Raw genomic sequence first — 12651 nt, 5'->3', positions numbered from 1 at the left:
AAAGAGGAGAGAAGTTTTGTGACTGCTCATTTCCCCAGGGAAGCCTTCCCTCACCTCCTAAATTAAGTTTCTCTATTTCTAGGCTCACGAAGCTCTGTTTTTTCCCTTCCAGCATTTGATAGAGTTGTAGCTTTGTGTTTGATGGTTTCAGTTATTATTATAATTATAGATTATAATAAAATTTATTTGATTTATGTTCATTTTCCCCAGTAACTAAAAGCTCTAAGCGAAGCTGTATCTGGTTTTGTTTACCACGATGCCCCTGGAACCTGGTAGACACTTGGTAAAGGTGAATTTAATGAATCAAATGCAGTGGTCCTTCCCTTTTCTATCTGCCCCGCATTATGTGGAAAATGACTCGCTTCCATCTGAACAGTTATTGACTGCCCTGATCCTCACCTTAAAGAGCATAGATGTCAGGTAGTGTGGGCCAGTGGTTAACACTGTCACTGGCCTGGGGTAAAGTGTCTGGGCTAATATCCCAGCCCCGCTTCTCACCAACTTTGTTGGCAGAATCCTAAACTCTCCGTGCTCCAGAGTCATTGCAGTGTGGCTAGTCATAGTGCCTACTTCACAGGCTGTCATAGCTTACACGAGATGGGGTGGGGGGGCAGCAGGTGGCATGGTGGATAAGGTAGTAGACTCCCCCATGGCCGACCACAGTTCGAGTCCTGGATCTGGTGACTTGAAACTCACACCGGACATATATGTATGTGCACGCCCCAAGTCCCAGGAAAATGGAGGAGAAAGGATCGCGATGTGGCTTTCTGCCCTGGGCGGTGATTCCTTCCTTTCCCTGTCTCTGTTTCCCCAGTGGGAGTACTTGCCCTCTGGCAAAAATACAAAAACAAACAAAAATTTAAAACCGATTACACGAGAGAATGCATATATTGCTTTTAGAAGAATATATAACTTGTATAAGTTAGTTTCTGCCATTATTGGTTTGAGAAAGTCCCCTACGTGATTTTTTGGTATATATAGATATAATTCTTTTTCCTTTTTATTGTGCCGGAACAGGTGTGTGTGTACACGTGCACATAAGACACAAATGGGGGAGGGTACCTGGGGAGGGAGAGAACGCACTCCCCAACGGGCCCTGATCACGCCGCAACCCTTATTGCTCCAGTTTTACATCCTGTCAGGATCCCAGGTGTGCATGTATGCCTGGCGTATAAGCTGCGAGGGCTGGGACTTGAACCCTGGTCAACCACGTGGGACCCAGCTTCATTTGCACAGGGATTAACCGCTGTGCTCAGGGCCCAGCCCTCCTAGGTGATTTGATATCCTTTTCTTTTTTAGACTTCGGGCTTTACGGGAAAGGATTTGTAGGGCAGGTGCGTGTCAGCAGTTCGCTGTCCTGTATCGAATACTGAGCTTTCGAGAGGAGAGACCTCTGTACTCTGATGGCCTCCCTGGCCCAGTGACCAGCACTCTGAAACAAAGCCATTCTCTGTCTTGTAGGAGAAACGCCATGTGGCTAGTCATGTTGGTGGCCCTCTCACCGGTGGGGGGACGAGGGGATAGTCAGTGCTGGTTTCCCCCTGCCCTGGTAAACTGGATTCTTTGTTTCCCTTGCAGAGGAGGTGGCCAAGTTGGAGAAGCACTTGATGCTTCTCCGGCAAGAGTATGTCAAGCTACAAAAGAAACTGGCAGAGACAGAGAAGAAGTGCACCCTTTTGGCCGCACAAGCAAACAGGGAGAATAGCGGCGAGTCCTTCATCAGCCGCCTGCTGACGATCGTGGCGGACCTCTACGAGCAGGAGCAGTACAGGTGAGCGGCAGGCAGGACGTCCGGGGCTGTGTTCCTGGGCCACCCAGCTTGTGCTCTCATCCGCTTTCTTCCCAAGGTTGCTGCTCTCTAATCAGGAAATTAGCAAACCTTTATTCCCTATAAGAAGGAATGATTTTGCTGCTAGGGACATGGATGACTATATTACAGAAGACTTAGTAAAATTTCCAAATGAAGTTTGGGACCAGCAGTTGGTGTAACTGGACTCCCATGTAGTCGCCCACGGTTTGAGTCCTGGACCCGGTGGTTTAAACTCATACAGGGCGCGTGTGCGTGAGTGCCCAAGATCTCAAGAGGAGAATGGAGGAGAAGGGATTGTGGCGTGGTCATCCCCCCGGGGGGTGATTTCTTACTTTCTGTCTTTTTGTCTCTCTTTCTGGCAAGTGCACATGCCTTATAGCAAAAACCTCTTCAAAAAAAGATTAAAAAATTTTCCAAATAAATTTTGACATTTAAAATAGTTCAAAACTATCACCTACTATCTTTATGGCAAGATTTTTGTCTGTCTTGTTTACTGTTTATCGTCAACACAGAGTATGAGAGTCATGGTGATAGTATGACTAATAGACAGGAATTAATTTACATAGCTAAAGTCGCAAGGGAAAGATCGCTTTCTCTTAGGGTGGTTAAAGAAAGATTCTTAGAACTAGTGGGCAGAGGGGCCGGCAGGTGGTGTGGTGGTTAAAGGTACTAGATTCCCACATGGCCAACTGCAGTTCAAGTCCTGGACCTGGCAGGTTGCTTTCTCACTTTCCCTTTTTCTCTCTCTCTCTCGTCAAATAATGATAATAATAATAATAACCACAACAACAACAAATGGAAATAAATAATTCTTTTGAAAAATTTGAGGGCAGAATAGAGTCGTGATTGAGATGGATTTTGGAACTATACAGCCAGTGTTTGAAGCCCAGCTGGTCATTTACTAGTTCTGTGACTTTGACCTATTGGGTCATCGGAAGGGTCATGACGCATTTTTGCATAGAAACATATGTCACAACCCTCCCAACGACCCAACATGTGATTTGCCTCAGGTTCCGAATCCGTTAAGCAGGGTTTTACTATTTTTGCTTACCTTGGGGTTCTTGTGAAGGTTGAGTAAGTACATGGGGCCCAGCTGTGGTTGCATGCTCTGGGTGCTGCTGCTTAGGAGGCTGAGTACACACGGGAGGCCTGTGTTCATTCCCGGCCCTTTCTAAAAGCCAGGCACTGTGGCATGTGTCTTTAATCCCAACTATTTGGGGGACTTAAGAGGATGACAACATAGTGAGACCCTGTCAAATAAATAAGTGAGTAAGGACACAGATCTTAAGTACCGGTTATTGGAAAAGTCGTGATACATTTTTCTGTGTTTTTCTATGCAAAATACGCCATGACTTTTCCAACAGCCCAATGCTTAGAACAGGGCATGACACGCAGTAAGTGTCAATTGGTTGCTGTTACTGAATTCCGAGGTGGACGTTAAAGCTGGATGGGATTTAATAGGTGTAAAGACAGTGATGTTATTCATAAGGGCAGTGGCTGAGGAAAGGCCCAGAGATGGGAAAATACAGAGGGGTTTGAAGACAGCGAGGGGCCACGTCAGAGTCCACGCATGGAAGGAGCAGTGGGAGGAGAAGGTAGGGCAGATTGCATCGGGAAGCTCAGGGGAGTGGCTTGAGCTTGTTCCTGTAGGAAGTGGAGAACAGAATGCTGTGAGTTTGGGGGCTCACACTTAAAGGGGTACTTTAGGAAGATTGCTCTGGTAATGTCAGACGGGGAAACTAAACAGACGAGTGTAGGAGAGCAGCGCGGATAGTCCAGACCAGAAAGGACGAAGCGCCGCATTGGAATAGCAGCTATGGATAAGAGGCAGCTGCGAATGAGCACGGAAGGCATGATTTTGCTGCTCGGGAGATGGATGACTGCTAGATAAGACATTTAAAATAGTTCAGGAGGCCAAGGTATCTTGGTGATTAAGGCGTTGGCCTCCCACATGACTGCCCATGGTTTGAGTCCTGGACCTATTAGCTTGTTTTCTCACTTTTCCTTTCTCTCTCTTTCAGTCTTTCTCTGGTGAGCATGTATCCTATAGTAGATTAAAATAATGATAATAATAATGGGGCCAGCAGGTGGCGTGGTGTTCAAGTGCTGGACTCCCACACGGTCCACTGTGGTTCTAGTCCCGGACCTAGTGGCTTGCTTTCTCACTCCCTCTCTTTCTCTTGTCAAATTGAATAATAAAAATAAATAAATAAATAAATAAATAAATAAATAAATAAATAAAATTAATAATTAAAAATAATTATAAATAAAATTAAATAATTATTTTAAAAAATCAAATAGATCAAAATCCAAAACTTTCACCTACCATCTTAATCATTTCTAAAAAAGGGTATAATAACATAAACACAGCATGTATTTAATCTCAGTAAAGGATAATTATTGCTTGGATGCAACTTCTTATACAATATTGTTCACTTTTAGTTTTTTTTTCCCCTACTGGCCCAGGGAAGCCTTGACGTTTTTCTGTTAAAGACCAGTTTCTCCTGCTCTCCCCCATTAGAACTCTTGTCATTTATTAGCTCAATAACTTATCAATCCATTGCATGTTACAGTGCTTCTATGAGACGGAATGAAACTGGCAGTTTCCTATACTGCTTTTTTGTTTGTTTGTTTGTTTGTCTGTCTGTTTTTTAATGAGAAAGAAGATGAGAAAATTATTTTTGTCAGGATCTTGGCTGTCTCTTGAAGAAGGGCTGTTCACGCGAGTTTTGGATGCTGGAGGCCCAGTTATCAGTGGGACATCTTCCTTTCTCCCCAAATGGCTAGATCACAGGAGCCATGGAGCTGTCTGCCTCTTGAAGAAGGGCTGTTCACGCGAGTTTTGGATGCTGGAGGCCCAGTTATCAGTGGGACATCTTCCTTTCTCCCCAAATGGCTAGATCACAGGAGCCATGGAGCTGTCTGCCTCTTGAAGAAGGGCTGTTCTCGACCCATGAGGTAGTTTTAAAAAGTGATAAGCATAGGTAGTTATCTACTATATTAATTTTCATCAAACAAGCTTTTTTCTTTTTTCCTATTGAAGTGTTAGAGAAACACTAATAGGAAATTGTCTCCTCTCCAGCAACAACATTCTGATTTCCATATATGTAAGTATGTTGTGTGTGTGTGTATGTATATAGTAAAGTACCCTAAAAATTATATGTATGTATATATATTTATTGTTATTATTATTATTATTTGGTAATTTTAATTTGCTACGGGGCATGTGTGCTCACCAAAGAGAGGGAGGAAGGGAAAGTGAGAAAGTGTCCCTCTTGGAGATGACCATGCTGCAATCCCTTCTCCATTCTCCTCCCAGGATTTTGGGCATGCACGCATAAATGCCCAGACATTTTTGAAGCCTCTAGGTCTGGGACTTGAACTGCATAGTTGACTGTGTGGGGCCTAGACACCTCAACCATCATGCTACCCATTGTCATTTATTAGCTCAGTAACTTATCAATCCATTGCATGTTACAGTGCTTCTATGAGACGGAATGAAACTGGCAGTTTCCTATACTGCTTTTTTGTTTGTTTGTTTGTCTGTTTTTTAATGAGAAAGAAGATGAGAAAGTTATTTTTGTCAGGATCTTGCCCTGCCATGATCCTCTGCCCCAGGATTTCAAGTGGCACTACCACCCTGGCCTGGTTGGGCTGACCTGGAAACTGACCTCAGGCCTCTCCTGTGGCCTCTCCTTGCACAGTGATGCCATGCTGTTTACCTCACCATCGGATGCTTTTTACCTGGTCAGTTACGGCACTGTTGGGTGATCTTAGTGCGTCTCTCTTCAGCTTCTAAAACCTGCCCTTTCTCTAAAGAAGGTTGAAGACCTGTGTAATTTACAGTTGAGTATCAGGTGGGGAATGGGGCCTTCATAGAGGAATCAGCTCTTGAGATGTGTAACTGAAATTGGGAAATCAGTTTCTAAATGGTCATCTTTTACCAAGATAGAAAAGTACCTTTGTTCCGTAGCATGTCTGTTGTTGAATAACTAAATGATTCTGGTTTTTTTGTGTTTAGTTTTTGTAATAGTATGCTGGCACTCTCCAGAGAGAGAGAGAGAGACTGAGAAAGCACCCCCTGCGGGGGATGGCCACCCCACAGTCCCTTCTTTATTCTTCCCTTGGTTAGGCGCATGTGTGCCCAGATGTTTTTCAAGCTTCTGAGTCTTAGACTCAAACTGCGCTGTTGGCCACGAGGGATCCAGGCGCCTTGACTACCACACCACTGGCTGGCCCGATAGGGTGTGTGTGTGTGTGTGTGTGTGTGTGTGTGTGTGTGTATGTGTGTGTGTTTTCAATTAAAAAAATTTTTTTAATTGCCAGAGGGCATGTACACTCACTAGAGAGAAATAAGAGTCAGAGAAAGGGGTAGGGAGGAGGGCAGAAGCACTCTTCTCCATTTCTACATCCTGTCAGAATTTTGGGTACACATGTACACACACATGCTGGTGTGTTTTTCAAGCTACCAGAGCCAGTATTCGAACTGTTGGCTATGTGAGATCTAGCTTCCTTAACCAATAGGCTACAGGTTGGTCCTTAAATAGTATTTTCATTTGCATCTAAGTAATTGGATTGACTGGTGTATAGGTTCTTAAAAAATAATTTTTTAGGGACCAGCAGTTATTGTAATGGCTATGTCGCTAGACTCCCACATAGTCGACCACGGTTCGCGTCCCGGACCCGGTGGCTTAAAACTCATGCCGGGCACATGTGCGTGTGTGCCCAAGATCCCAAGAGGAGAATGGAGGAGAAGGGATTGCAGCGTGACCATCCCCCCTGGGGGGTGATTTTTCGCTTTTTGTCTCTATGTCTCTGTCTGTCTGGCAAGCGCATGCACCCTATAGCGGGGAAAAAAAAAAGAACCAAAAAACCTCTCCAAAAGATTTATTTATTTATCTGCTTATATGTTGTGGCTTTGGGGTTGCCAGATTCAGGACTTGAACCACTATTAGCCATGTGGGAGTCCAGCACCTCAACCACAATGCCAGCTGCTGGCCCTTGATTTAAAAGATGTTAAGGTGGAAGAAACTGTTAAATTTATTATTTGTTTATTTATTTTTGTTAATTTTTTTTTTTTTTTACTGAAGTTCAGGAGAAGGATTTTGACCCATGAGGTAGTTTTCAATAGCAAGATCAGCCGATGGTTTCAAGAAAAGCAGTTTTGAACTGGTAAGGATATTTCTTTGAAACTTAAAGCCTAGAAACAGGTTAGTATTCTGTTCAAATAGTCGGAACATGAATCTATTGATAGCTGAAGACAGGACAAAAGTCCTTAAAACCAGACAACAAAGCTTAGAAGAAAAGCAGCAATATTTTAGTCAAGTCGTAGAATACTGTTTCATCAGTTCAGTCTCATGTACTTAATCTTTCTTCTGTATCTGTTGAGGTTCGATGTTCCAGATTGAAATCTGGGATGTAATACTCAACTCCAGCTTTTGGCCCTACAATTAAGTTGCCCATTTTCTTAGTTTCTGAACTCTTATTTCTGTGTGTCTGCATTTAATTTTACTGACATAGCACTCCCTTAAGAACTTCTTGGAGATCCGGTCTGGTGCTGGTAAATTCTTTCAGGTTTTGTTTATCTGGGAAAGTTCGTGTCTTTTCTTCCCAAATGAACGATAACCTTGCTGGGTACAGAATTCTCGGTTGAAATTGCTTTTCCCTTAATACTTTGAATACATTTTCCCATTCTCTCCTCGCTCTCATTGTTTCCGATGAGAGGTCTGCCGTTAGTCTGATGGGATACCCTTTGTAGGTAACTTGCCTTTTTTCTCTTGCCAGTCTTAGTATCTTGTCTTTGTCTGTGGTTTTGGTCAATCTGGCTATAATGTGTCTTGGAGAAGATCTTCTTGGGTTGATTCTATTTGGGGTCCTCTGTATTTCTTGGGACTGAATCTTTGAGTGCCTCTCCAGGTTTGGAAAATTTTCTTGTAAGATTTCATGGAATAGATTATCAATGCCCTTATGAGTCTCTTCACCTTCTGGGATGCCTATTATCCGGATGTTTGGACGTTTGATGGTATCTAGTACTTCTCGCATATTATTCTCAAATTTTTGGGCCATTTTCTCAGTCTTCGCGGTGGATTTTTCTAGGCCAACCATTTTCTCTTCTACATTAGAGATTCTATTTTCTGTATGATCTAGTCTGCTTTTAATACTTTCAAGGGAGATTTTGACTTCTTGTATTATAGCCTTCATCTCTAACAGTTCCATCTGATTCTTTTGTAAAGTGTGAAATTCCTCTTTTAGATCTAGCATGAATTTCCTCACCTCCTGGAACTCTTCAACTCCTTTCTCCTTCCTCTTCAGCAGTTCCTTGTCTCTCTTCTCTTCCATCTTTGTTAGCTTTGCCATTATGAATGTTCTGAATTCTTTATCAGACATTTCCATGATTTCCATTGAACTGTGTGTGGATAAAGAGGAGCTATCCTTTTCCCGTGTGGGAGAGGTATATTCCTGCTTCCATATTTCTTGTGGTCCTGCAGCGATTTCTAGTCATCTGGTGGATGGTCGGTTTCTTCCCAAACACGCGAGTTTTGGATGCTGGAGGCCCAGTTATCAGTGGGACATCTTCCTTTCTCCCCAAATGGCTAGATCACAGGAGCCATGGAGCTGTCTGCCTCTTGAAGAAGGGCTGTTCACGCGAGTTTTGGATGCTGGAGGCCCAGTTATCAGTGGGACATCTTCCTTTCTCCCCAAATGGCTAGATCACAGGAGCCATGGAGCTGTCTGCCTCTTGAAGAAGGGCTGTTCACGCGAGTTTTGGATGCTGGAGGCCCAGTTATCAGTGGGACATCTTCCTTTCTCCCCAAATGGCTAGATCACAGGAGCCATGGAGCTGTCTGCCTCTTGAAGAAGGGCTGTTCACGCGAGTTTTGGATGCTGGAGGCCCAGTTATCAGTGGGACATCTTCCTTTCTCCCCAAATGGCTAGATCACAGGAGCCATGGAGCTGTCTGCCTCTTGAAGAAGGGCTGTTCTCGACCCATGAGGTAGTTTTAAAAAGTGATAAGCATAGGTAGTTATCTACTATATTAATTTTCATCAAACAAGCTTTTTTCTTTTTTCCTATTGAAGTGTTAGAGAAACACTAATAGGAAATTGTCTCCTCTCCAGCAACAACATTCTGATTTCCATATATGTAAGTATGTTGTGTGTGTGTGTATGTATATAGTAAAGTACCCTAAAAATTATATGTATGTATATATATTTATTGTTATTATTATTATTATTTGGTAATTTTAATTTGCTACGGGGCATGTGTGCTCACCAAAGAGAGGGAGGAAGGGAAAGTGAGAAAGTGTCCCTCTTGGAGATGACCATGCTGCAATCCCTTCTCCATTCTCCTCCCAGGATTTTGGGCATGCACGCATAAATGCCCAGACATTTTTGAAGCCTCTAGGTCTGGGACTTGAACTGCATAGTTGACTGTGTGGGGCCTAGACACCTCAACCATCATGCTACCCATTGTCATTTATTAGCTCAGTAACTTATCAATCCATTGCATGTTACAGTGCTTCTATGAGACGGAATGAAACTGGCAGTTTCCTATACTGCTTTTTTCTTTGTTTGTTTGTCTGTTTTTTAATGAGAAAGAAGATGAGAAAGTTATTTTTGTCAGGATCTTGCCCTGCCATGATCCTCTGCCCCAGGATTTCAAGTGGCACTACCACCCTGGCCTGGTTGGGCTGACCTGGAAACTGACCTCAGGCCTCTCCTGTGGCCTCTCCTTGCACAGTGATGCCATGCTGTTTACCTCACCATCGGATGCTTTTTACCTGGTCAGTTACGGCACTGTTGGGTGATCTTAGTGCGTCTCTCTTCAGCTTCTAAAACCTGCCCTTTCTCTAAAGAAGGTTGAAGACCTGTGTAATTTACAGTTGAGTATCAGGTGGGGAATGGGGCCTTCATAGAGGAATCAGCTCTTGAGATGTGTAACTGAAATTGGGAAATCAGTTTCTAAATGGTCATCTTTTACCAAGATAGAAAAGTACCTTTCAATTAAAAGTACCTTTCTCTATTTTACAAATAAATATTCTTTTATTAGAAGGAAGTTGAAAAACATTACCAAGCTGGGCCTACCAGTGTTGCTCTGATAGTTAAGAGTGCTGGATCCCTCATGGCCAACTGCATGATTTGATGGTCCAGACCCAGCAGCTTGAAAAACACACTGGACACTTACGCATGCGTGCCCGAAATCTCAAGAGGAGAATGGAGGAGAAATTGTGGCCCTGGAAACTGACCTCAGGCCTCTCCTGTGGCCTCTCCTTGCACAGTGATGCCATGCTGTTTACCTCACCATCGGATGCTTTTTACCTGGTCAGTTACGGCACTGTTGGGTGATCTTAGTGCGTCTCTCTTCAGCTTCTAAAACCTGCCCTTTCTCTAAAGAAGGTTGAAGACCTGTGTAATTTACAGTTGAGTATCAGGTGGGGAATGGGGCCTTCATAGAGGAATCAGCTCTTGAGATGTGTAACTGAAATTGGGAAATCAGTTTCTAAATGGTCATCTTTTACCAAGATAGAAAAGTACCTTTCAATTAAAAGTACCTTTCTCTATTTTACAAATAAATATTCTTTTATTAGAAGGAAGTTGAAAAACATTACCAAGCTGGGCCTACCAGTGTTGCTCTGATAGTTAAGAGTGCTGGATCCCTCATGGCCAACTGCATGATTTGATGGTCCAGACCCAGCAGCTTGAAAAACACACTGGACACTTACGCATGCGTGCCCGAAATCTCAAGAGGAGAATGGAGGAGAAATTGTGGCATGGTCATCCTCCTGGGGAAGAGTGCTTTCTCACTTTCTCTCTCTCTGTGTCTGTGTGTCTCTCTCTCTCACTCTCTGTCTCTGATGAGCCATGTGCCCTCTAGCAAATTAAAAACAAAGGCAAAAACAAATTTAAAAACAAATTACCAGATTCTTAATGGTTTCTACACAGAGCTGTTATAAACTTGTCAGGTTCCTCCCCCCACCCCCCTTTTTTTGTTTTCATGATAGAGGGCGTGCAAACACACATAAGAACGGGAGGAGAGGAAGAGAGAGAGAGAGAGATGGGAACACCCTCCAGGGTGTGACAAAGCTGTAGTCTCCTTCCATCAGTTCTGTAGCCCATCGGATCCTGGCACTCACCTGTGTGCGTTGTATGTTTCAGGCCGACTGGGTCAGGATTCACACCAGGGTTGCCATGTGGGGTCCAGCTTCTCTTTAGTAGCACATTAGTGTGGTGTCACAAAGCCAGCCCCAGATTTTACATTTTTGACTTGTTTTTAAAAATTATTGTTGAAATTTTTGTTTGGTGGTGTTTTGTTTAGAAACAATGTCTCTCTCTGTTTTTCAGTCCATTCTTGAACTTGGTGGGATCTTCCTGCCTCTCTCCCAAGTTGCTGGGGTTACAGGCATGTGCCGCTGCTCCTAGCTTTAAGATTATTACTAGAAATTCTTAATGAAATCTTTATCTTTGGTTTCCTTGGTATGTTAGACTGTAAAGATAGAAAAATATTTGACCTACTACTATTCATGAATAGTGGTAGGGATTGTATAGAGACATTTATTTTATAATCGTGTGGTTAAAAATATTATGTGTATTGTTCCAGTAACAATATAGGTTGAGTGTCCTTGATCTGAAATGCTTGAGACCAGAAGTATTTCAGATTTTTTTTTTTAAGATTTGAGAATATGGCTATGTACATAATGTGGTATCTTGGCCATGAGACCTAAATTTAAACGTGAAGTTTATTTGTTTCATTTACCCCTTATACATATAGCCTGAAGATAGTTTTATACAGTGTTTTGTCCATTGCATTGTTTTCACCACAACCTGTCACTTGAGGGTATGTGGGGAATTTTCTACTTGTGTTGTCCCATCAGTGCTCAAAAAATTGCCAGTTTTGGAGAACCAGCAGTTAGCGTAATGGCTATGTCGCTGGACTCCCACGTAGTCGACTGCGGTTCGCGTCCTGGACCCGGTGACTTAGAACTCACGCCGGGCACGTGTGTGTGCGTGCCCAAGATCCCGAGAGGAGAATGGAGGCGTGGCCATCCCCTCTGGGGGGTGATTTCTTGCTTTCTGTCTCTATGTCTGTCTCTGTCTGGCGAGCACACGCGCCCTATAGTGAAAACCTTTCCAAAAAAAAAAAAAGAAAAATTGCCAATTTTGGAGCATTTTGGATTTCAGCCTTTTTAGATGAGGAACGTTCAACCTGTACTTTATAAATAAATCTAGAGGGGCCAGGTGCTAAGGCGCTGGGCTCCCACAGGCCAACTGCGGTTCGAGTTCCAGACCTGGCAGCCCGCATCCTCACTATCTCAGCTCTCTCTCTCTTCCTTTCTGTTTGTCTCTGTCTGGTGAGCACACATGCCCTATAGCAAATTTAAAAACAATGGTAATAATAATAAGTAAAGTTAAGTAATTCTAAAAAAAATAAATAAATCTAGAGTTAAAAAATTTATTTTTTTGTAACTAGCTTCTGTTTCATTATTTTTTTTCCCCTTTATTAGAGGAGCGGGAGAGACAGAAGAGGGAGGAGCAAAAAGGATAGGTATTTCTGTCAGGGAGGATTACAGATGCATGGGCGTGCCTGGCATGTTTAGGCTGGGAACCAAACCCAGGCTTCCCAAGCAGCTTCCAGCCTCCCAGGCAGAGGCGCTGTCGGTACTATCCTGGCTGTGCTGTTTTCATTTGGTTTTTTTAAGCTTCAATGTAATTTGAATCAATTTTATGTTCTATTTTAAATAGAATGTTAATTCTATTCTTTTTAAAAACAAATTATTTGCTTAATTTTACTTTTTATTATTTTTAACTTTGCTAGAGGGCATATATGCTCACCGGAGAGAGACA

At 43.0% G+C, this 12651-nt stretch overlaps 1 protein-coding gene across 1 annotated transcript in view; it reads left to right on the top strand.

Annotated features, from left to right (window-relative positions):
• Positions 1 to 12651, top strand: part of ANKFY1 (ankyrin repeat and FYVE domain containing 1) — a 118640-nt gene that overhangs the window by 23424 nt on the left and 82565 nt on the right. The window contains exon 2 of the mRNA XM_006167603.2: positions 1579 to 1771. Coding sequence (XP_006167665.1) covers positions 1579 to 1771 — 193 coding nt within the window. The remainder of the gene's footprint in view (positions 1 to 1578; positions 1772 to 12651) is intronic.

This window comes from Tupaia chinensis, unplaced genomic scaffold, assembly GCF_000334495.1.
Source record: "Tupaia chinensis unplaced genomic scaffold, TupChi_1.0 Scaffold144899_1, whole genome shotgun sequence".
NCBI lineage: Eukaryota > Metazoa > Chordata > Mammalia > Scandentia > Tupaiidae > Tupaia > Tupaia belangeri.
This window is presented reverse-complemented; position numbering and strand designations above follow the sequence as displayed.